The 25,730-nt window shown below is 37.8% G+C and overlaps 1 protein-coding gene across 3 annotated transcripts in view; it reads right to left on the reverse strand.

The window, feature by feature from the left end:
* USP9X (ubiquitin specific peptidase 9 X-linked) overlaps positions 1–25,730 on the reverse strand; it is a 149,238-nt gene that overhangs the window by 15,971 nt on the left and 107,537 nt on the right. The window contains exons 35-44 of one of the 3 annotated variants that reach the window (XM_006015646.3): positions 24,706–25,456; positions 23,994–24,117; positions 21,736–21,961; positions 15,105–15,234; positions 10,811–10,996; positions 9,033–9,253; positions 7,877–7,965; positions 2,824–2,980; positions 2,229–2,441; positions 1,580–1,675 (exon numbers count right to left, since the gene is read on the reverse strand). In XM_006015646.3, the coding sequence (XP_006015708.1) occupies positions 1,580–1,675; positions 2,229–2,441; positions 2,824–2,980; positions 7,877–7,965; positions 9,033–9,253; positions 10,811–10,996; positions 15,105–15,234; positions 21,736–21,961; positions 23,994–24,117; positions 24,706–25,456 (2,193 nt within the window). Of the gene's footprint in view, positions 1–1,579; positions 1,676–2,228; positions 2,442–2,823; positions 2,981–3,012; positions 6,411–7,876; positions 7,966–9,032; positions 9,254–10,810; positions 10,997–15,104; positions 15,235–21,735; positions 21,962–23,993; positions 24,118–24,705; positions 25,457–25,730 lie in introns of those variants that run through there. The other 2 variants (XM_025205045.1, XM_025205048.1) reach the window with 2 other exon arrangements.

Here is a 25,730-nt window from a genome sequence, read left to right on the forward strand (position 1 = left end):
TTCCAGATTTAAGTAACAGAATTACATGCAAAGCAGAAACGGCAAGAAAGAGAAAAGGGAAATGAAAAGGAAGGTTGCCCATGTTATATGTAGATTTTAGGTTAAAGTGTACATATATTTCCACCAAAAGATAAAATGGAATTGGAGAAATATTTTGTAAAATACTCAAAAAGAGCCCATGCCATCTTTGTGCAACACAGAATTTTGAGAGCGCAAAACAAAATCTGAACATAATTTAAACGAGTCATTTTCTCCAGTTGTTCTCCATCAAAATTATTTTTTTCTGGACTAAAAATAATGTGTATAACTAATGGATGTAAAACATGGTCTATGATACTCCATGGTGCTGCAAGATTGGATCAGTTACCAACTTACTGCTGCATACTAACAAGATAAGGGTCATGTGAGTTAGAGGGTGAGAAATGCCATCTGTTGTGAGAAAGTGAACACACATCAAGCAGGTAATAGATTAAAATAGGTGAGGTTATGGTAAGATGCGTCTGAACTCCAAGGGGATGGGGAAAGTCTGTATCACTTACCAACTGCTCTGCTGAGAACATCAGCAAGGAAAGCAAGATGAAGGGGAAATGGGTTTGGGCAGGAGAGGAATTAGCAGATTCAGAATATATAGAATGAATTGGAGAAATATAGGGAGAGAGACAAACTGCAATTAAGCCAGGGAGCTCATAATTTATCTGTTGCCAGCTTAGTAAGTGTGACTATGATTTCTTTCATATTAAGCTTTCCATTTAAAGATGCTAACAAGATGTCATGTAACTGTAAAAAAGATTTAAATGTTATAGGTAATTTTGACTTGGACATTAGGGTTACCTGATAAACCCCATGCAGGTAGGAGCTGCAGCCCTGCCACAGCCATTCCTGGTCTGACTCAACATACTCCTCCTGGAAACAGTGGTGTGGCACCACTGTTCCTGGGAGGTAGGTGCAAAGGAGGTTGGACAAGGAAGGGCCATGGCAAAAGAAGCTGCTCCTGCCTGCTTTATATTAATCAGACTATCATAATGCAAATTGCTATAGCTCTTCTTGGTCTGGTTCTGCAGGAGGCACACGGGGCAGTTTCACCTAGTGGTGGTGGCAATAGCACCAGGTAAGAACCACTGAGATAAGATGATGCAGCACAACAGTAGTTCTCAAATCGGGGGCCTGCTAAAATTTAAAAAAAAAAAAGTCATGGAGGGATGCTATGACTCCAAATAGGCTGAGAAACAGTGAATTAATCTCAGGGTCCAAATCTACTGTAGAAGCCAGTAGTGCAATTAACAAAGAAAGAACTACTCAGTGTGGACAAGCATGGCAAAATTAAATTTATCAGTATTTTCAGTATGGATTAGCTACTCAAACAAACATTTTTTACCATGAATGAGATATCTCTGTTAGGATAATAGCTGGATTTCAGCATAAAATTCTGATGATGAAAACTGTTTGTAGTGAATACAAGAGATCTGCATTATCATGGGATTCGCCTTAAATATGAGTTTGCATGAAAACTGAAACAAAACAAGCATACAAACTTTTGATTCCCTCCTCCATCCCCAAAAAGTGAAACTGCAGTGTTTACCTGTTGATATTGGGAACCAGGTGAGTGGGGATACAATGGGGCATCTTCTGGTGGAGAGGACTCATGTTCGTCCGGAGCATCTGGGTCATCTGGTTCCTAAAATTAAATAAATTCAATTTATTTAGATATAGGAAATAATGACTCAATTCAAATCCATTCATCTTTAAATTCTTAAGTTTAAGTTCCTGGAGATGGATTCTCTACTCTCCTACAATTTCTCAAAAGCAACATTAATGTGTAGTTTCCTTGATCCTATTCAAATGACTCTTAATATCAATACATATGTTCAGCAAAATTGCCTGGTCACCTCCAGGAATTTAATTTTACCATTTTAGGTCAGTAAATGTTATCTCCCAAGATGGTCCATACAAATGGCAATTAAAGTGAGAAAAAGATTAATCAGGACACCATAAATACAACGCAGCTGGCTGTGATGAAAATAACTGAATTTCAGACCATTCCATCTTAACAAATAAAGCAGTACTTGTAAATTTCTTAATTCCAGAATCAACAAAAAGGAGGAACATTTTGTTACGCAGAAAATTATTGCAATACTGGACAGGTTCTACACCAGTGAAGGATTTAAAAATTTAAAACAATAGTTCTAATTAAGTTATCTTCCTACTTATTGGGATATCTAATTCTTTACCTCCTCTGGGCAGAGTTCGCAAGCCTTTGCAAGGGTTATTCTAGCACTGTGTGATCTCTCCAAGAAGTAACCATTCGATGTTTCATTGCTCTGAACTGGTGGAGACCAATTATTATATGTGTACTGGGGATTGCCAGTGTATGGTCTACGCTCAAGCTCATCTCCAAGCCATTCTACTGCCCAGGTCCATTTTCTCTTCAAATCTCCATTGCTCTGCAAATAGATAATTAAGAGTTCATAATTTTGTTGTTCTTCAAATGCCAATGCTTTCCCGCTGCCACAAAAACCATTTACTGGAAAGCTGATTACCATCTTCACGGTCGCCCACTGTGAACATTTTCTTTTTATCTGGTACATGAATATTTTTCTCCTAAAAGATACCTTGATAGGAAACATTAATGGGTTTGGAGCACTTGCTAAACATTAATGCAAACTGAATCTTCCTCTCAAGTTTAAATGCATCCCCTTTTGACACTGAAAGAGCTAAATGAGTATTCAATAAAGGACGATAAGTATTCTGTATTAGAATGCTTAATTAAGTTTTTCTATACAGAATTTTAAATATAAATACACGAGTCAGAATGAAAAGTATCACCTGCAGTATTTGGTAGGCTACAGGACAGTTGCTGAAAAGGGCTACCATGCACTTTATGCACTGGTAGGCTCTTTTCTGATAATGGTTCTTTGAACGCTGAATGGTGTCAAATAGCCCATCCCTGTCATCTGGGATTCCTTTAAGTGCATTGTGAATCCTGCAAAAAATGAATAAATAAAATCCAAGAGTCAGAACGTTAATCCTCAAATGTAAATAGTGTTTAAGACACCACCAGAATACATTTCAATTACAGCGTAATTATAAAGGATAATATTAATATTGTGAGTACAAAATTTTGTGGTAGACATTTCTCAACAAGTATAACTTCACAGTATGCGTTCAGAACAACTTCATTGTTAGGTATTTATTTTGAAACTAAAAGGGCTAAGCGATACGTAATCCAGTCACAGTTTAACCTCTTGAGTATGAGAGGGAGGGTCAAATGGCATACACACGATGCAGTTCTAACCACAAATATATAAACATGATTGATTAATAGCTGTTGATCAACTGAACTAAAAATTTCTATTTCATAAATTAAATCTACCCCCTACACTGTGAGAATATACACATATCTTAGAATGAATGGCTAGTCTCCTTTATAGTAACTGAACTTCTTTGAGGTGATGTATGCATTATAGTTTTCATCATGTGTGGTAAGTCAGATATTTGGGGTGCTACACATACTCTGTATCCCTTTGTGTTCTTGTGTGAGGGCAAAAAGACTGCAATTGCTGTTACTGTCCTCAATTTCTTTCACCAATTCAGAATCCCATATGCTCAGAGCTCCAAACAAGAATGGAGAGCAGGTGATGGTGTCTCCATTGACTTCATCACAAAGAATCACAATTTCCATAAGACAAGTAACTGCTCTCTTTTTCAAACATGTCACGACGGATTCCTACTGTATGCGACTGGCAGTTTGCACCACCTCAGCTGAACAATAATTGCAGTACTGTTGTGAAAACTTGGCATTGAGCTAGCTGCAAAGTCAATGATATAACATTTAACAAAGTTATTCAAGTTTCTGCAGGCTGCCGCCCCACTGATTTCAGACATGGGCCACCTGAAATAAGCAGACACTGCTTGTGACCCTGTGTGGAAGAGCTTTAACAGTGGGGAGTATCCCTGATAATAGATTATGCAATTCATTAACATACCCTCTGAGGCGAAACAGAATGGCCTTTAGAATGGTCTGATATGGGTATGAAAAAAGAAAGAAGTTTGATAACTAGTAAGGCTCTTGAAATGTTTAACACCTGTTTCTTTTCTCCCTGTGCAGAGTGGGGCTTTGTGATAAAGACACGTAAGTTGATTCAGGTCAAATTTCAAAACCATATCTCTGCAATAGGAATGGGTACAGCAATTCAGCCCCAAGAATTTGAAGCTTGCTGATTTTTAGCTGAGGTGACAGCAACCAGAAAGACTGTCAAGTTCAAGGATTCTAACAGTGCTCTCAGGTAGACATTAGTAGGAAGGCAGCTAGCAACAAGTTTAGACTCAGTTTCTTCTAGCAGTTTCCTTCAAGCTGAAGCATGCCTATTGTGGGAATTTCCCAACCCTGAAACATCAGTTCTTTGATGGACTTCTTCATCAACCACTTGTCACTGGTGAGAGATTTAAGAAATCTTCTTGGATATATCTAAATATGGGAGGTATGAAGACACTGGTCAATTGCCCGTCAAGAATGACCGGGCGGGGGGGAAGAGAGAAAGGGAGGGGGCTGGGATGGAGTGCCGCCACTTAACGCCCCATGCTGCTGCTGTTCTGCCTCTTGCAGGGAGCAGGGTTGGGGAGCCTCGGCTCCCCCACCCTCTGTCCAGTCCTCAGCACAGCTTTGGAATCATGATGACACTCCCCCATGCTTGAAGTACTGTGATTGGCTGTTTCTGTCAGCCAATAAGAGCACGAATAAAGAGAGACAGACAGAGACTTAGACTTTTATAATATCAGAATTGCAGTTATCCTGTGCTGTTGCTATCAAGTCCATAACTTGACCACTTCCTGGAACAAACGCAATGAGCAGATGACTCTTTTTATGTACTATATGGCAAAAACGTCTGCATACTATAGTCTAAAAACAGCTTATCTACTATACTGCAAAAAAAAAAATAAAATCAGCACTAAAAAGCATTGTAAAGTAAGCCAGCATGCCACACATTGACTACCCTGAGTTATGGGCTGTTTATATGAAGTTTTACATTGCCCTGGGACAGATGCCTTGCATGGTCAGATGGTCCAAGCAGAAGCCCTCCCAACCTATCTCCAATGCATCCATGAAGACAGGGGCTGGTCAGAAAGGGGCACTCCTTTTTAGATGTTCGGAGGTCCAGTGATTAATTTAGCTCTGAAATAACTGTGTGTGTTCCTCTGGGGTCTCACTAGGAAAAAGACAGACCTTAGCCAAAATTCAAAATAAAAGTGAACTTGGACAAGAAGCTTTATGTTCACATATGGACTAAGTCCAAAACAGACACAGACAGATTTGATTTTATTCTATAAAAGTAACCATTTCAATGACATGAGTCTGTCCTTAGAGAGATGAGCTCTCAGTTACCTGAAGTAAATTGTGACTATTATAAACACCATAATCTGATGAAGGGACAATTTGCAGGCCTACTGCTATGTTATTTTGGCATACGTCTCTAACCTGCCAATCATTCATGTCAGGGTAGACACAGCTCCTCAAATGGGCTGCCCTCATAGCCAGTTACTTAGATAAGATTCTCAACACTGTTGCGACTAACAGATATGACTCCTCCTATAGCTCAAATGGACAGTTACGTTCATTCTCTAGGCTGAAAGCTATGAATCTGTCCTGAGCCTGAAGAGAGAGAACAGCAAAGGTAATACACCGTTCTGATCCAAGGATGGTCTTTTTTTTCTCTTCTTGGAGAAGACAAAGATCTCATCTCCTGAACAATAAAATACTGGGAAAAGCTTCTTCTACCACACTATTCTTTTGGTACGTTTGTGGACAAATTAACAAGACTACTTCTGTTTGCAACAGATTTTTATGACAAGTATTCTGGATGTAGGTTAAGAAAAGGGGGAGGGGAACTGGAACTATATATGGAAACTGATGTATAATGGCCATGTGTTGGCTGAAGCAGCAGAAAAAAAAATAGTGAAAAGATGCAAGGCAGCTTCAGCATGTGGCAATCGGGTCTGGACAGGTCTCGATACCATCCAGCCATTTCTGCTGCTTTGGAGCAGATAAAAAATTGGGTTAGAGAGGAAGTTGCTTTTTACAACCATTTGGCTCTCCTTTATAAAATTATCTGCGTTTCTCCCCGCTGCCCTGTGATTACAGGTAAGGAAGTCACCATGTTTACTCAAATCCAAGATGACCCTGAATATAAGATGACCCCCCCAATAATTAGATCCTATATATGAAACATTTATAAAAAATTGTTACAATTTTCTAGGTATAGAATGTAATTATTGGAGTTTTGCCTTGAATTTATCCCCTTCCCTCTGCTACACCAAGGAAAACAAATCTGGGGGGGAGGTCAGGTAGCCTCCCCCCCTACTTACTATCAGACGTTGTTCTCCATGAGCACATGGAAGTGAGGAGCAAATTTGATCTTGAAATAAACAATTTACCATAAAGGCAAATTACTACAGGTACCCATAGACTTAGGTCATCAAAAATTGATGCATTTTATCATTTTTGAAACTGTTGCAGGTTTTAGCAAAAATACTCCATAAATACACTTTAAAACAGCATTTGTACAGCCACTTTATATATAGTACAAACTATGCATCGCATTAGTCCAAAGCCAAAAGGCTCACGATTCACCATATAGTTCAAGGGAAGTATATACGTACTTATGTTTGATATGCAAGGGTTGATGAGCACATAATAGTTCAGAATCTGAAAGCCTGTTAAAAACAACTTCCCGTCTTCCATTTAAACCACATCTCCCACAGAGATCCCTCTCCCCAGCTAAAAAAAGGGCACAAGTTCAATGCTCACACTGGAGCAAAGCAGGCCAGACCACTGCCTTCTCTTGGAAGATTTTTCAAGGTAATTCCAGGCAGTTACTGAAATCAGAATCCTCCCAAACTCTGAAGGGAATGGCTTTTGGGTCTCCTCCCATAACCTCTTAACTGCAATCAGTTTTCATTCCACAAGCCTCTTGCTATCCCAGGCTATTTTGAATGTTCTCTATTAATATTTTTCAAAATGCTGTTTCAAATGATTTACTAAAATACAGTCACTGACATATTTCCATGCCCAAACTATCAAAACGGTATTATATCAAAAGGTGGCCAAATTTATCAGCCTAATTACATTTATTCTAACTTGTACCCCCTCTTCTACTACATGTTGGCTGGCTGGCCTCAGATCATGAGCACTACAAGGCAGGGACTATTTATGTCTGACCAGTGTTTTGCACTTTTAAAGCTTACCAGAAACAGTCAAGTATATTTTACAGAAGTACAAAACAACAATATATAAAGGAAGCAGTTCAACATTTTTAACGATACTATTTTAAAGTCTTAGTTCTCATCTACTGAGATAATGTTTCACACTAGTTGATATTTGTTCATTTCCTATGAAACGTGCATCCCTCCCAATTTAATGCTTCATCTGTGTCCAAGCAGCAGTCTTCTCCACATACCACTTACCTGACCACTAGCAACAACAATGCTGTTAAACAGAACACCACTTTATTGGGATATTTTCAAGGAACCCGTCTGGCTTAGTAAGTGAATACCAAAGACTGTAGTATTAGCAAAAGTTCCACTTGCACGGGGAAGCATTTATAGCACGAAGGGACTGAGTGGCATTCTGCCATTTATGTAAAAGAGTGAAATTTTAAGCTTGAATATTAAATACAGAAGTTTCTTAGTAATTTAAAAGTAAGATAAAAAGGAACATAAATGTTACCCTAGTATTTTGATCAGTAAATAGACTTTAAATAAATAATTTACAAAAGGACTTGAATTGATCGGTAGAGCCATCGGGGAAAAAGCTGTCCAACAGAGAAGTCTACAAATTAGAAGAGGAAAGGATTATATTGAATGACAAAAAAAATCCACTAACCTGTGAGTTTGCCAAGAGTCCTCAATTAACAAGATTTGTAAAAGCAGATCCAAATAAGGTCGAAGTTCATAAGTATATGAATATGCAACCTTAAACGAGGTTAAAAAGCAGTGATAATTATGCTCAAGTATTCCTTTAATACACACAGATTATTTCTTAACATTAGTTAAGATTCAGTTAGTGTAAATCTGAAACAATTACACTGCTCATGTAAAAACATGTATATGCTACATCAGTTTCAGGGAAAAAAGTTTAAGAGGTATAACAAGTCAGTTTTATATTGGGGAAGGACAACATCTCTGGGATGTTAAGACTAAGCCTCAAGGAGATGGCTCTCCATGCAGATTTTGAGGTCTGAAATTATAAAATGTTAAAAGGTATAAATAGGGAAAATTTGCTTTTTTGTTACTCCAAAGGTATCTTTTGGATGCATTCTCACTTTTGAACCTTTGCTTCCTAGTATGCTTTAACAAAACTTCCTTGAGTTCCAAGAAACATTGATCCCTTGTAGTGGGTAGCTGTGTAGAGCATGAAGCAAGTTTTTTTAGACATAGTCCTTCAGGTAATGGTGCTTCCCACTTAATTAAGTAGGGTCAACTTTCTAAGGACCATGGTCACTCCAAATGTTATCACCTTCTCCTTAGACCTTTTGGCACCAGGCATATAGGGAAGGTTCTCAATGGAATAAGCTTGCCTGTCAAAAGCAAACTACTAGTAAAGGTAACCAGTGAGACTGTCCAGGGGAAGTGCCTAGTAGGTGAACAGGGGTAAACTGCTTCATATGGCTGAAACCTATGGACTAGAAATAATTAAAATAGATGAAACAACAGAAATAGCACCAATAACTTATTTGGTGATGGTGGCTGGAATGTTGAAGGAGATGTATTTGTAGTGTGTGAGGGAAGGCACACAAAGGCCGGAAGGATCTGGCTTACACCCAACTATCATCATCCTCAGGATTACTAATTCATAAAAATAACATGAAACTTGGATCTAAGAGTAAGAGTCCTGACAGAATACATCTTAAGAAAGTTCACCTAACATTAGACCTGTACAATTTCTCATACAAGTATCATTTCCTATGCACGGTGAACATTTTTACACTTCTATACACACACATCCTTCTCCACTTTTTTTTTTTTTTTTTTTTTTTTACCTGCCAGAGAAGTTCACTGAGGACAGTTGAAGAGAACTGAGGATTCTCCCAACAGCAAAAACGAAGCAATTTGATGGTCTCTTCTGAGTTACTGCAGTCTTCAATAATCTTCTTCACGTAACTGGTTCGTACAAACAGAATGTCTGCCACATTCTGCTGAAGTGCCATTATAGGTTGTGATAAATTAGGATCACCATATGGGTTGGCAAGTGGGGGATTACCTAGAAGAAGCAGGTATTACTGATGAAATAAATGAAAAACTTCTGGGATTAACAACTGATACATATGAAGAGACGAACTCATAGCAAACTACTTCAGCTATAAAAAAAGCTCTCTAGTATAAAATAGATAGAATTTATGATACTGAATGTGGCAACATGGAACCTGACAGCCACGTTTCCTGTCTAAATGACATTAACATAACTATGATTGGTATAGGCATGAGAGCTGAAGCTACCTTGCTTTGCAAGAGGTAGCTGCTGGCAAGGTTTTCCCAGTAAGGTCACTTTAACTTTAGAATGTACTTGCTTCTCTTTCCATCCAGATTTTGGATGACTATCTGAAATCGTCCATATAGGCTGAGCTTTAGACCATGCTTTAGTAAAGAGAAAGGTTGTTACTTTTTCTTTGAAGCAGGACAGTATTTTAAAATTATACTTAAAGGCACCAAGACCTTGAGGCAGGCATTTTTATGTTTGTTTATTTTTATTTCAGCATATTCACTATACCATAGCTATTGACTTACATTTTGAATGAACCACATAAAAATAATGATTTCTAGTACACTATGGATAGAGTGAATTCCATGTTTATTCATATATCATATACCCCTGAATAAAGACATGCACCTTATTTTGGGGAAACAGAATAAAGAAAACCTTTTTTTCAGTCTTACCTGCCATAGCAATGGCTCACCATAGCTGAACACTGGTTTGCATAGGGCAAGGCAGAGTCCACTCATCAGTACTGGTTTCCTCTTCCTTGCTGCTCAGCCAAAAGCTAACGGTTTAACTCTTTCACAGCCACTGCCAAATTGGCAGCAGCTTCTAGTTGTTCAGCCAATGCCTACTGCCAATTTGGCAGTGGCTGTGAGAGGGTTAAACCTCCAGCTGTGGAGATCCAAGAGCAAGTGAAGTTGATGAATGGACTTTGCTCCATGCATCTCAGCAGAGTCCCTGGCAGTCATTCCAGAGTGGAAATCAGATTCCTCACTTAAAATATGCACCCTAATTTTGGTTGATTAAGTTTCCTTTAAAAGGTGTGTGGGGCAAATGCAATCATATGCAACTATTAAGACTGCGAAGATATATTAACAAAAATAGATTAAGTAAAAGCACAACAAGTAACACGTACTGAGAACAAAAACAACTGAAGTTAAAGCCTGCCAAATCTTCTGGAGCTTAGAATTTATAAAATAAAAAGATATGATTTCCTTCTCTGGTATGCCAGCTCAAACCCATTAACTGCAAAGACTATAAACCAAATTATCCTGATTTAAAACATCACATTACTATAGGTTTTGCTGTTCTTAGTTTCTCTACAAATTCCTAATTGCATTCTTCCAAAATTCCTGAATTATTTAGTAAGTTTCATATCTCAAGATAAGATTTGGCCACTACCTCACTCTAGGATCAGGAAAAAAAGTTGCTGGAAAATAAAGTGCTAAGCTAAATATAATGGACATCAAAGATTACATAAAACAAGTACCCAACACTATTTACCAATGTGCAGACAAGATGTTCAACTAATTTAAGAAAAACTTGTAAAATTCACTATACCATTGATAGAAGACTGCATGCGTGATGACACATTGCAACAGCGGATTAGCTGTGACACTACAGTATACAATTTGCCCAGTTCAGCATACTGATACTTAATTGGAGGACCTGGGCCTTCATCCAGAGCCACAAGCATGAATGTTGCAGGTACGTTTAATTTCAGAAGCTGTGTCTTCTCTGCTACACCTTTGGAGGGGAGAAATAATACATCCTGTGATTAGAACTGACAGCACTGTTTTATAAGCTTACTTTTCTCAATTACACTTTGGTATAATTGAAAAATACCAAATTCTTCCATTGCTAGCTCTCATTTTGATTTCTTATTTACACTTTCCTATCAGGAAAAAATAAAATGGTTAAGTCTAACATATTAAAATCAGGTCAGGTTTCACTTGAAAATTGCATACAACGTCAGAATTAAAAAGGAAGCTATTTCCCACAGTGTTCACATAAGCCACCAGAACATTTTCCTTTCTGGATCCTGACTTCTTCCCTAGCCAGATATTATTGCTATGTGCCAAGCAATAATGAAAAAGCAGTACAAAAAGAGAAATTAAATAGAACAGGAGTTTAACATTGCCCCTTCTTCTAATTAGTAGTATTAAATATATTTTTGGTATAATCACAGAACATGTCTCTGCCAAAAGATGCCTTTGTGGAGAAAGGAATAAGCCTGTAGTGTTTTATCAAAGAGCTGATGGATTATCACATGTTAATTTTATCATTCTTCTATGCTGACTTTGACCAATACCCTCTCTGTCTAGTAGGACACTGTGAAATAACCAAGCTCTAATCTTCTGAATATTTTTCAGCAATACTGTCTTTGAGATCATCTTTCTTTAAACTTTGAATGCTCAAAAGCACCAGCATTCAGTGTGGAAGTGGATGAATAAGAATGCTTTACTGAGGTGATCAGTTCTAATCAAAGTCTTCTTTAATGGCTTTTTCCTTTCAGGTGCTGAAGAACTGAACAAAATGAAGGAATTAATACAGTGAGTTATGAAAGAAAATATTAAAAACTTTACTTATACTGGATTCTAAACAACCACCTTGCATTCTAAGAAAATAATTTATGGACTCTTCATGTCGATGCGACAGTAAACAAGAAACCTGATTTATAGACAATAATCACATCTAACTGATTAGGTTCGTTTGGTTCAATGAATGAATTGTAGCACTGTGGGGAAAATTTGTCTTTGTTATCTGTTTTGATAGTTAAGCTGACCTGACAAGCACTGAAATCAGATGGTGATCTACCAATTACATGGACCTCAATTTATGACCTTGTTTAGATAAGGATATGAAACCTGATGATAATGGATCTTAGGCATATCTTAATGCTATTGTGAAAGAGATCCAGAAAAAAATTAAATAACTGGATTCCTAATAATCAATCTTTCTTAAAATATGTAGGAAAAATGTCTTGCATAGGATGAGAGAGAAAGTCTGAGGAGTCACAAAGTATAGAATCTGCTACTATAAAATAGCTACGAAGCCTTTTTGGAACAGATTTCAGAGTAATTTTGGAGGCACAGGGGGGTTTCTTTGAAGAGGGTCTAGAGTTTATGCCACTACTACAGAGACTATTAATTTGGCTGCCAACACCCTAAATGGCAGATGGATTAAGAGCACAGATCTTTTTGCCATAAATTAGCTAAGGACATCTTTTTTTTTTTTTTTACAGACTTGAACTCAATTTGGCTCCAACAGTTGATTTTTTTAATATTATCTGATGATGACAGTATCACTAGTGAAGCATGCAACTACAAGTGAGGCTTTGCAGGTCATTTGAAAGGAACTCTGGAAAGCCTTTTCCACGGATGTTTTTTCCATGTCTTTTGGATCTTGTTGGGGGATAGCAGGGATGAGACTCAACAGAAAGTGACATATATTTTGCCAGAAATGCTACTGGGGAGATGCTAAATGAAGGATCCCAAAATATTAACACCTAAGATGTCACTAAATTTTAGAGCTTGATAACCTAGCCTTTTTTTCTTAGTTTTCCACCCCACTAGTGAGTTTGGAAAAGAGAAAAAAAGATGGTGAGTTTTGTTCCAGTTTTGGAAAGGAAGCATCTTCTTTTCACTTTTGACTGCTCAAATCTGTTTGAATGCGTGGTGACCAACATCAAGACCTTGTGAACAGAACAAATGTGCAGGCTAATACTAAGAAAGTTACTTCTTTATCCAAAACTATAGCAGAATATTTTGATGCTCCTGCAGCACTTTTTTCTTCAAGGGAAAAACTCATGATAGCAAATTAGAATCTAGAATTAATGGTCATCTTTGGTGTCTGTGGAAAGATTTTGTTTAGCTTTCTTTTGCATCTTAGTTCACAAAGGATATGTGCATGTGTTTCCTGATCCTTGATGCTTACAGATTTAGAGGAAACTGGAAGTTCTTCCTTGAAGATGCCCTGATCAGTGAAATATCATTTAGTTTCCCAAGTCACAAAAGATCTTGAAGTTGCCTGATCTTGCCTTGTACAGGTCTCTCTGCTGATGCATGTGTATATGTTCGCATGCAGTAACATGTTTCAGTTAGTTCTGCTGGGCATAGGATTTGAAGTCCTTGATGGGGAAAGCCAAAGCTCCTGGCCTCCCCCGTCCCCGCAAACCTCTGCTAGGCAACCCAGCCAATACTGCCTGGTGCAGGGTTTAAAGTCCCTCTGGCCTCCCCCGGAACCAGGCTGACACTTAGATGATTGTTGGTCACCAGCCACACATTAAAGGCACCATATAGACAAGCCATAAAAACATTTTACATCGTAAGTAGAACATTTTTATGACTTGCTCCCCATTTTATGGCACTTTAAACTAGAAACATGCATAGCAGCCTTCTTATTTATGCCATGATTAACATGTTAACTGTGGCATAAATGTAACATGCAGAGGGGGCCCCAGTATCTGGCATACATGGAATGGTCAAGCACTCTGTGGCCTCATGGATAAGCCTAAACTACCTCCAATACTTTGCAAGAAGTTGCAGTCCAGTTGCATCAGACAGAGAAAATTAAACACAGAATGATCTAAGTGGTATATTATCACTATAACAAACTTGCATTATGGTAACTTCCTGCTTACATGTAATATACATGTAACAACTACATTAAGTTAACAACTTCCATTTTAAATTAAAATAATGTAGTACGTCAGAACAACTTATTTTGCTGTTCACTTGTGATTTGAAAATTTCATAAATAGTGAAGCGGTTTTGATTGACAGAAGAACACAAGTCAGTACCAAAAGAGAGAGAAGAGAACACCAGGAATGATATGGTGAATATTATACTGTATCAACACCAAGATTAAGCTTACATCTTCTAATAAGGAAACAGCCATCCTATATTTTGTTTGCTGAAAATAAGAAGCCAAAATATTTAATCAATGCACCAAAATCAGAATCTAGTTTGATAAGTACTGGACTCCAGCAAAATTAAGACTAAGTTCAGTTCTTAAGTTTGACACACTGACTTGGTTAAACAATATATAGTTAGAGGGAACAAAATGATTTGGCTCAGCTGATTTTTGCCTGAACATAACTACTACTTATAACATCAGAAACAAGGCCACAGTAACATTAAGAGTATAAAAATGTACAGCTCAATCACAATATTTCATTTCTACACTGCACTTAACACTGCATAAATGTTGTACGAATGTTAAACTTCAAAACACCTGGGGAGATTTATTAATTTTTAAATGCATTTTAAAATTGTGTTATGATGTTTAGTAACCAGAGCACTTCAGCATGGGGCTATTTGCAAACAAATTATTACAATCATCATTTTGGGATGGAGGAATCTAAGAGATTAATTGACTTGCTCAAGGTCACAGCAAGCCAGTAGCAGAGTTAAAACTTAGAAATCATGAGTCTATAGTCTCAAACCTTCATCTGACTATCGCCTCTCAGACTGTAAACAATCTAATAAGACCACTACAGTTCAATCTCCGTTCCTTTCTAGACTTTGGCGCTGCTATATGACCTTGGGGGGGGGGGGGGAAAAAAAAGTCACTGAATTTCTCAGTGCCTTACTTTACTTAATGATAGGCCACACCATTTAGTATTTCACAGGCTTGCTGTAAACCTGAATCTATTGTCTGGTGTTAACTACTCAAAATTGCCATATAAATCTTCAAAAATACTATAATTCCCACAAATTTAAAATGCCCCGTAATTTTCTGTTGGCTCACAGTCATCTCACATTTAGTTCAATCAGAGCACAATTTTCTGCATGTAAACATTCAAAAACAGTATTATTGCAACAGCATTAAGGTTATTCAGTAACCTGCTTACCTAAATTGGCATACATCACAAACAGATTGAAATACTGTTGCAAATGACGCCCATGCTCAGACACTTCCCTTCTAAGGAGATTTAGTACCGCCCTCAGCAAGTGATCGCTCAAACTTAAGTTGTCATATGCCTATAAAACAAGGAAGTTCTAATATTAACAGCAACTCCTACACAGTTTCCATTTAATAAACACACACATTGCAGCTCAATACCAGATTATGAGAATTACCTATTTAAAAGTGAATTGTTCCAGGCAGTATTTAGGTGAAATCTCTTTGAAGTATACTTAAGAAAGGTTATTTTATAAAATTTTCAGACTGCTTTAGTATTTGAAATGTGAGAAAGAAGAAAAGTTTACAGCACTCACTCCTTTCCCATTAAAATACAACATACACTTGGAGAAAGAAACTTTTATGTTGAAACGTTAATTTTGATCAAAATACACACTCACGGAAACATAAGTAATAGAATATCCTACTCAGAATTCTAGTGGGGAGGGAGGGCAGCAAGTACTGATCTATTATTGACAATACACCGGAATAATTCTTCCTGTGAATCTCAGAATTTCATTTTTTTCGGAAATTAATGGTTTAAGATGGATGCAAACTCTTGGAGAATAAACAGTTACATATTTAAAATATATGATCTACATGCTAATTGGAACCTGACAAGTCATTATAGAGCAAACATAATAAAATAAACTATGCCCCTTAGCAAGAGTAAATGACTTCAATAAAATAACAACAAACAAGTCTGTGGTTCATTGCACACATGGGGCCCCATCTAGAAGGCAGACGTGAGCTGGAGGTGGAAAATGTTTCATGATGTAACTTGATGAACTATATTCAGTGAACAACTAGATTGGCCAAAGCTTCTCAGCATTTTGAGTAACTGTATGCCCTTATAAAATTTAAAACATTATTGCTCATGTGAAGCAGAAAATAAGCATTCTGTCTATACTAAAACACCAAGGCCAAACTTCGCTGCAAAGAATCCCAGCAATGCCCTCTTTGTTTGCAGTTCTATATTCATGAGAGCAATTGGCTCTCTGAAGATTTCTTCAGAAGACTGAGCTTCAAGATCACTCAGGGCAGTCACAGGATACTTCAGAGCACTAGTTTCCATCCAAATAAATGATTCAAACAATTTCCCCTAACCACTTTCTTGATACACCTCCTAAAGGGAAACTTTAAGGTTACAGACTGCATAGAAAAATCAGGATTATGAATTCAATTTCTAAGCTCCCCATTCAGAATTCAAACACTGCTTTCTGCTTCTTTTCAGGTCTCTACTGTTATGTTATCACTTTCTATGATGCAGTTTTGCCTTATTTTATAATAAAGTCAACAAATCAGCTACCATATGTTAGCTAGCATGAAAATAAAACCTTCCAATCGAATGCTAAGTAGTGTTGATTTTGACTAGCAATTGAAGTCCTACAGATTCCCCAGACTAATCCAAAGTATCCAACGAATTCAGTGGATGTATTTATTGCCCTTAATCAAAGAATAGATCCAAGGTGACATGGTTAGTACTATGACCAATTTTCTAACTATACTGAGATAAACTGAACAATGAGAGAGCTTAAAACAGATTAACAAAACACTGTCAATTCCAATGCTTTAATTGGTGTTGGATAGCAAATCACTTTGTTGATGGTAGTTTTGTTGAATGCCCTGCAGACTATACTGGCAATGCTCTTGTGGTGCTTTTCTGCTAGTAACTCAGTGTTCATGCTGTTTGTGATACACAGATGGGTCCAAGCTGCAAGCATCGTTTCCCAACTATCTTGAGTCCATACTGTATTTTCTTGCATATCATATGCACCTACATAAGATACACATCTTGTTTTAGGAAGGCAGAATGAAGAAAAAATATATTGGGAATCATAGTTGAGTCCTAACAGCAAAGGCAGAGTACAAACTGTGCAGTGGCTGTGAGATGGTTAAAACTGCAGCTGCAATTCTGAACACTGAATTTCATCCCTCCCCTTTTGGGGTCAGCAGGGAGAGAAGCAATGGCAGCCATTACAGCTGTCACAGCTGTCATCCATGCTTCCATTACTCTCCATTATGGTGCAGAAAAATCAGCTTCCTTGCACCCCAATTCAGAGGGCTAAGTTTTGGGAAAAGGTGCGTGTAGTATGCTAGTAAAAACAGTATCTTGCAGCTGGCCACGGTCAGAAAACAAAGAGTCAATTCCTCAATCTAGTGGTGGTTCTGGACATCTTAATGGGTTGGTCAACATCTTTGATTCAAGTCTCTTCAAGAAATACAAAAATCTAGAACTCTTGGTTTAGAAATGGTACCTTTTATTAGACCAACTAGGAAACTGCAAGATAAAATATCTTCTTCTGCAAGCTTTCGGGCTCAAATGCCCTTCATCAGACCCTGGGAAAATTAAAGATGGCACAAAGTCCCCATAGGTAGGAAATAAGCTTCATTTTTGCACAGAGTTTGAGATGGAAAATCTGTCCCTCTCTGGGTCCACGAGAATGTTTCTGAGAATTGTTCTAAGTTGCTCTTCGTTGTGTAGATCAGGTAGTTTTCCTTCCCTGGAGGTGTCAGATGGCAAGCAGGGAGGTTTAAAAATCTTTCTTGTTGCAGTACAAGATTTTTAAACCTCCCGGCTTGCCATCTGACATCTCCAGGAATCCTACCTAATTTACAGAATAAAGAACAACTCAGAACAACTCACAGAGACACTTGCATGGACCCAGAGGGACAGATTTTCCCTTTCCAGCTCCCTCTGTGCAAAAGTGAAGTTTATTTCCTACCTATGGGGACTTTGTGCCATCTTTAATTTTCCTAGAGGGCGTTTGATCCCAAAAGCTTGCAGCAAAAGGTAATTTCTCTTGTAATGTCCTAATCTGTCTAATAAAAGGTATAATTTCTGAACCAAGAGTTCTAGATTTTTCCATTTCATTGTGTCTCAGATCACCACGGTTACCAAATACAAGATCTCTTTAAGGCAGAGACCCAGCACTTCAGTGTGAAACTCAGAAATAAACTGAGATATGGGGCTAATAGTAATTAATTATGATGGCTGATAATCTAATTCTGTGGTTGAGGATGAGGAATAAACACATTTTTAAAAAGGATATGGAGCAGTTACGAGAGGACCCAGGGGTGGGCAACAAAAATGATAAAGGGCCTGGAAAGCAAGTCGTACCAGGAGAGGTTGAAGGAGTGAGGCATGTTCAGCTTGTGGAAAAGGCACTTAAGGAGGGACATAATAGTAGTTTTCTAATACCTAAAGGACTGCCAAAAATAAGAGGGAAAGCACCTTTTTTCAACTGCTGCAGAGACCAGGATGTGGACTGATGGCTTGAAGTTGCAGCAAAGTAAGTTTAGATTGGAAATCCAAAAAAACCCCCAAACCAAACATCTTCACTGTTTGAATACTAGGGCAATGGAACAGACTGCCTAGCGAAGCTGTGGATTTTCCACTGCTGGAGATGTTCAAGAAGAGTTTGGACAGCCATGCCTATGTTCTACTATCAGTATTTTCCATGTTTCTGGGCGTTGCTTCTTGTCCCCGACCCTCTCTTTCTGCTACACATGTCAGGGTGTTTTTAAGCCTCCCTCAGAGACATTGAATGTTGGCTACAGCCAAAGCTGGGGACTTTGCCTGGGGTGTGCCAATGCTCTTGCTGGGACCAAAGACAGATTCCTGGGCTGGAGGGTCTTGCACCTCTGCTCAGGGTCAAAGTGACTGCCATATTTGGAGTCAGGAAATAATCTTATCCCATGGTCAGATTGATACTGAATGTGGGAGTTTTGTCTTCCTCTACAGCAAGAGGCATGGCTCTCCACTTGGGGTGTTTTGAACATATACTGACATTTCACAGAAGCAGGACATTGGCTGCTGTGGTTCCCCTGCTTTACCTGTGGCAGGTTAGGGCGTTAGGTCTGTGTTGTGTCAGGGTTGATAGTAGTTTTATGTAGAGAGTTTAGATTATGGACTTGTATAGGATGATACTGTCAGGAAGAGGGTTGGACTAGATGACCTGTGGAGGTCCCCTTCAGCCCTACTTCTCTATGATTCTAAGACTGGCAAATGCCCAAGTGTATTTGGAATTTGTGCATCTCAAGTATTTATAGATTTTCGTCACTACAGCATCCAGCTGCTGCCACAAAGCAACCCGACACATAACAGCGATTTAGGTCTGAGGTCTTCATTTTAAAAAGGAAGCTTAATAATTAGGAAACAGCAACATAATCAAAAAAGGACTCTGCAATGGAAGAGAAGAACAGAAAAGTAAAGAGAGAGTAGGGTCAAATTTGAAGAAGGTTCAGTAACTCTTATCAATGGAAAAAAAGATGGGCAAAATTGAGATCAGACAGGAAGTTATTAGCATGAATGAACTGGAATCTGCAAAAAGACCACATTAAAGGACATGTGGGAGAAGGCTAATTTGTAATACAGAAGAAATACAGATAATGGTTATAGGGGGAACTCAGAGGTTAGACAGAAACATGCTTGGTGAAAACCTGGAAATAAAGCAAATGGTCATTTTGGTGAGTGGGAGAACTGAATTAGAGCTGCAGGGGGAATGAAGATGCAGTGTGAAGGAAATCATTGATACTTTGGGACACTATGATCACATGGTGGGGTGGATGAAATGTGGCCCACGGGCCGGATGCAGACCGCTAAGCCAATCTATCCAGCCCACGGGGCACCTAAAAAATTTAGAAAATAAATATTTATCTGCCCTGGGCTGCCTGTCATGCAGCCCTCAATGGCTTGCCAAAACTCAGTAAGTGGCCCTCTGCTCAAAATAATTGCCTGCCCCTGTCATATGGCTACATACTTTAAAATGTTTTTGGGAAATGTAAGAATCAATTCAGAAAACTGGTCGGGAAAATCTGACACATTTACATTTAAAACAAGATGTGTGTAAATACACACACACACACTTACACTTCATTAGTATGTAAGTTATTTAAAAAAAGCCACAATGTAAATTTAGTGCCTTTGCATTGACAAATATATAAGAGGTTTAAATATTATTGTAATTTAATCCTTAAAAAGGAAAAACACCTTAAAGAAGCAATACTAATAAAATAACATGGCTCCAGAAGAGCAGCTAATTGGCACCTTATAGATATGCTCCTCTGAAGCCATGTTTTATATATATTTTTGTTCCTTCCTCAGTATGACTTTTGTAAACGGAAGCTCATTTTGAAATATACATGCTCTGGAATATAATATGCACTTTATTTTTGAAAGGCAGAGTGAAAAAAAAATTTCTAGTGTTATGGCTAAATAGAGCAGGGACAGAGACTAATGTTCAGCTGACTAACCCTCCCTTACCTTAACTACAGCGGAAACCCTAACTGCTACTGCAGACTGGTCTCCACGCATGGCTCTATGATGGCTACCAAACATCCAAGGTACAATCCAGGAACTTGACCTATATCATGGTCATTAAAGTAGCAGTTGATATGGGGAGTTTAATTTTATTTCTTGCAGACCTTTAATATTCAAAATGAGTTTTCCTTAACAGAAAGGACATTTTACATCCCTTCATATCAGTTCCCAAAACTCAAGACAAGTAAGCCACAAAAATATGAGGAACTTCCAATGCTTTTGGAAAACTGCATTAATATGTCAGCAACAGAACTCAGAATTAATTGCAGACACATAAAAAGGATATTCATTCATTTTTAGCAGCATCTATATCTATTACTACTTATATATCTGAATTTCATAAAAGGTAGAAAGCAGAATGGTTAATTTTAGCTGGGATGCCAAGGAAAAATGGAAATCGCAGTCTCAAAAATCCTAACAGTAGACTGGAATATGAGGCTGCTTCTCATTCCTACAGAAGGGTGACAGGCTCTCAGACTAAGTTAACACCTGAACTGAAAAAAGACTCAAGGTACATAAGGAGAGTACATCATTAATTATTACACAAGCATATCAAATTATGCATATATTAAATTTTTCATTTAATTTTTTCCACAACTCCTCATCCTGGGTTTAAAGTACACAAAAAGAGACACATCAAATCCAACCGTGAATTGTAGAGAAGAAAATTAAAGTAGACCAAACCAAAAGTTTATCAATATTTAAAAATGCCACAAGAAGTAAAATTATCAGGAGTTGAAACAATCCAGATTTATATTATTTTACTGAATGTATATGATGGTTTAGAACAACATTTTGAAGGTTACAAATTGAAAATAGGTTTTTACTTTTGAAATCTTAAGACAGCACAATGCCATGACAACACTTGTTCCACACCTCTAAAATGACCATATTAAAGAACAACCCCCCTCCATGCCCCATGATGCTACAAACCCTTCCAAAGCAAAAATCCAGCACACTAAGTTGTAAAATTCAAGATTTTTAGTGGTCTTGCTGAGTATTTGAAAATCATATACAGCAGCACTGGATTTTTTCCCCCCCAATCTGAAGAGAAAACCTGAGGCCCAACCAACTAAATCCAGAAAAAAAATCTTTAATGTGCAACTTTCATGTTGGCAGTTGTTTCAATCTGTGCAAGTATTAAAGTTGACACTGACTGATTTTGATACAGGTAGAACTTTCTATTTCTTCTATGTGAGCCTTTAAGAACAAGCTGTAAAACAACTGAAGAGCTGCTTAGACAGAAAATTGTAAATACCTGACTAGAAGGTCCAGGAGAGGCAAAAGGTGAAGGACATGGCCCATCTTGCAATGAAAAATGTGCAATAAATACTATAAGTTTTGCAAATGCCCCTCTCACTTCAGCACTAGGGCATTCCAAAAGATACTCAGAGAAGCGGTTTGAAACATTAAAAAGGACATTGTGTGCAAACCAAAAGCGTACATTCTTGCTGTGACGAAGAAGAATGCATAATGCATCATACCTGAAACAGAGTAGATACATTACAATGTAGTATTATCGTCAATATTAATACATCTATATCCAGCTAACACTTAAGATTCACATGCCATAAAATATCTTTCATGTACTATTCTGAACTACATATTCACCTATACAGTTCGAGGGAAAATATTTTCTCCAAATAAAGGGCCTTTTTATGAACTGTTTGGCTTTAGAGAAAGTGCAAGTACTTATCTTGATTAGAGTTCTCTTAACTTTTTTAAACACTAACATGAGATGCACACAGTGGCTGCTTGTAAACAACAAATAAATGTGCTCTACCAGAAGCAGCAGCACCTTACCTAAACCCAGCTCCGCAGCATCTATACAGATCAGACACTTCAGGGGGACTTTGGCACCTTTATCTAAAGCTTGATTCAATAAGCTATTAGATAAAAGCACCAAAAAGCCTCAGTAAAGTGCCTACTCTGTACAGACGTCGGGTGAGCCAGGTTCAACTAATGCACCGCCTCTTTTGGGCGTGCACAGGGCTTGGTGTGGAAGCTTGAGGCGTTTAAAGTGCCATTAGGGGTGAGGTGGGAGGGTTGTTTTTTAAATTTCTGCAAGCAGCCATGTGATCTCCATTCTGGTGTCCTTTCATTCACATTATTTCAAATAGAAGTACTACAATACAAGTCAATATTTAAACTGTAAGGCTTCTGCTTCCCTATCCAGCAAATCCTAAAAGCCATTACATAGCCCAACTTCCAAGCTGCACTCTAATGTAGGCTCAAGCTGAGAGCTATTACAAAATCACATTCTCTAAGGACTGGGTACTGAGAAGAGAGGGTGCAGGGGGAAGGAGAGGAGAGGCACAAAGTAGGTTAAAAAAGCAAAATATATGACAAATGACCTACATATCATTTTATATTCAATAATTAAGATATAATATTATATTTTTTAAGGCTAAGATCTATTTAAAGAAAGTCTTTTCCCTGTGTAAATCATAAGCAACCCTTCCCATCTCATCAGCAGATCAACCAGAAATGTTTGCACTCCTTAACCCTCAGAAGTAATTAACAGCACTTTTATGGACTAGCCACAGGAAGAGGACTCAACACACACCTTCCCAATATATTACAAAACTGTTTATCAAATCTAACAAAAATACCACTCCTGCCCCCTTGACCACAGGTATTTGACTACCTCTAGCTGGGAGAAAAAAATCTAATTATGGTCAAATGCACACATTCATTAATGCACTTTTGCTAATGTGCATTAAAATTTAGCACCTCTGTTGTGAGGTACTAGAAAACGGTGCATTAGCCTATTTTAATGTGCATTCGTGAAAACATTTTTTTTTTGATGATGCTTTAATATGCATCAAGGTAGGCTAACGCACATTAAAGTGCACATGTAGACATGGCCAGAGAAACCTAAGCTTGGCCACTGAAAGGCAGTGTGCTGCAACAAAGATGACTGAGGTTTGTCTTGTCAAAGATTTGGGTCTTGCACCTACACTGTGTCAAAAAAAAATACTAATTTATTTTAAAATGGTGAGTAGGGCGAAATCCCAGAGCACATTTAATTAGAGCTCTTAGCTCTCACTTTTTGACAGAAAAAGAAAGAGCAATGTTTCTGTTCCAAAGAACCCAAAGCTCACAACAGGTCAGAATATTTTTAATGCTATGGATTCCTATTTCAAATCTCTGGATTTCTCTTGTAAATCATGTTTGCATACCTAACAGTGCTAACACTGTGTGGCAACCCACGTTTGAAAGGATCTCAAGGTACCCCAGGGTGCTGTAGCACCCTGTTGAGAACCACTGCTCTAGCTAAAACTGATATTTAACATAAACCTAACTACAGTTTAAAAGTAAAAGGAGTTTATCTAAGCCCTTCATTTTCAACTACTCCCTATTTACTTCCCCATTCTGAGTTCACTCACACATTTTTAAAGTATAAACAGAGCAGATTCCTCAAACAGCTTTGTTAACATTATGTTCATAATATTAAAATCCCTCAAAGAAAAACAAATTGTCAAGACAGTAGTCATTGTTAAAATATAAATATACCAATCACTAGCAGGGCCACGGACTATTTTCTTTGTGTGAAATCCTGTGGTGAAGAGAAATCTAGCAGCAAGCTGAATACTAATCATAGTTATTTCTTCTGCTTCAGGCAACAGATGATCTTGTCCTGAAGAAAAATGAGAAAACTCATGTACATGACAAAATAAAAAGCAAATCATGATTTTACTCAGAACTGGCAAAAGGATTAAGACTAATGATCTTGGCTGGGAGATTGTCTGTGCTTAAACTCATTAATTTAAATAGAAAATTTGTTCTAAACAGCATTCACAACTTCTGAAATTTCTTATGACTAATTAAAGCTTATGTTTTCAAAAGGAATGAGTGATTTTGTATGGAGAAAGGCCTGTTCTCAGGCATTGCTCGGCACCCTACACCCTATAAATAGGTTGCATTAGGGTAAATTTTAGGTACTCAATTTTGAGATATTCTTGAAAAATCAGGTGAGGGAATAGCTACCAAGTGAGAGTTAAATCAGTCAAAGCACCTGCTGCTAAATACTTCTGCCTACCAACAAATATACTAACAAAAGGTAATTCAGTCTAGACATCAAGAAAAACAGGGATGTTCAAAACAAAATGCACGTTAATGCTTACTGGAATGCATACATTCTATACAAGGCTATCATAAAACCTTCCCCAACAATTCAGATGAATTTTCAGTACGAAGATATAGTTATAATCATTCAAGTACTTACCTGGAGGAGGATTTAAGTAGACACTGTTACAAGTAAGTAGTTTCTTTATAAATTGGAAATATTCTAGACTGTACTGCATCCGGTTATGCATGAACTGGACATTCTGTTTCCGTACACTTCGCTCAATGGCTGATGGCATTTTAATCTGGTGGGGTTTAGTGGCAACAGCAAGTTCTGAAATATATTTTATTAGTTCATTGTCTTTGTCTATTGTGTCCATACGTTCATAAAAAAGAATGTAAGCATTCCACCACCTCTTCTGGCGTCTGTAGGACATACGTTTCATCATATGATCAAATACTTCTCCCATGTATTCCCCACCAAAACACTGATTTTTCATTTCTTCATCATCATCCATTTTACACTCAGTTACATCTCCATCATCAAATTTATACCATCGATTTTTCTCACCATCTCCACCATTCCTCTGGATAATGTAAGAGTAATAATGTCCACCACTGGCCTGACCACTGTGTACTAGTACACCAACAAGCCGGTATTTAGTGCTCCCAGAGTGCTCATTTTCCGACTGTTCATTTTGTATCAACTGATTTTCAGGATTTACATCGTCTCCCTCCAATTTAGCTACCCCTGCCACTGTATAAGGCTCCATGTCCAGTTCTCGCGGAAATTCAAAGTAATCATTGAATTTGATTGCACACTCCCTTTCCCAGTCATAGTCGAAACGTTTTAACTGGATAGCAAGAACTGGAGGCAACTTCTTAATCAACAGGCGCTTGACCGTATCAACCTGAAAAACAAGACAACACAGTATTTTAATAAGTATAATTTCTTAAGTTTCTTCTATCAACAAAAGTTAAATGCAGAAACTAAACAATGAAATCCCATGTGGTAACTACTATCAACATGCATCAAAAGTGCAATCATATATGTGGAAAAATACTCTGAGAATCTTTAACATCAAAGCAAATCTTTAAAACCAATGCTATAGTGTAAACAGTTTCAAATCTTATAAGTGCAGCAAACATGGGCCTGAAAATTCAACAATATCCTCAACGTCCTGC

Source organism: Alligator sinensis, unplaced genomic scaffold, assembly GCF_000455745.1.
Source record: "Alligator sinensis unplaced genomic scaffold, ASM45574v1 scaffold243_1, whole genome shotgun sequence".
Classification (NCBI taxonomy): domain Eukaryota; kingdom Metazoa; phylum Chordata; order Crocodylia; family Alligatoridae; genus Alligator; species Alligator sinensis.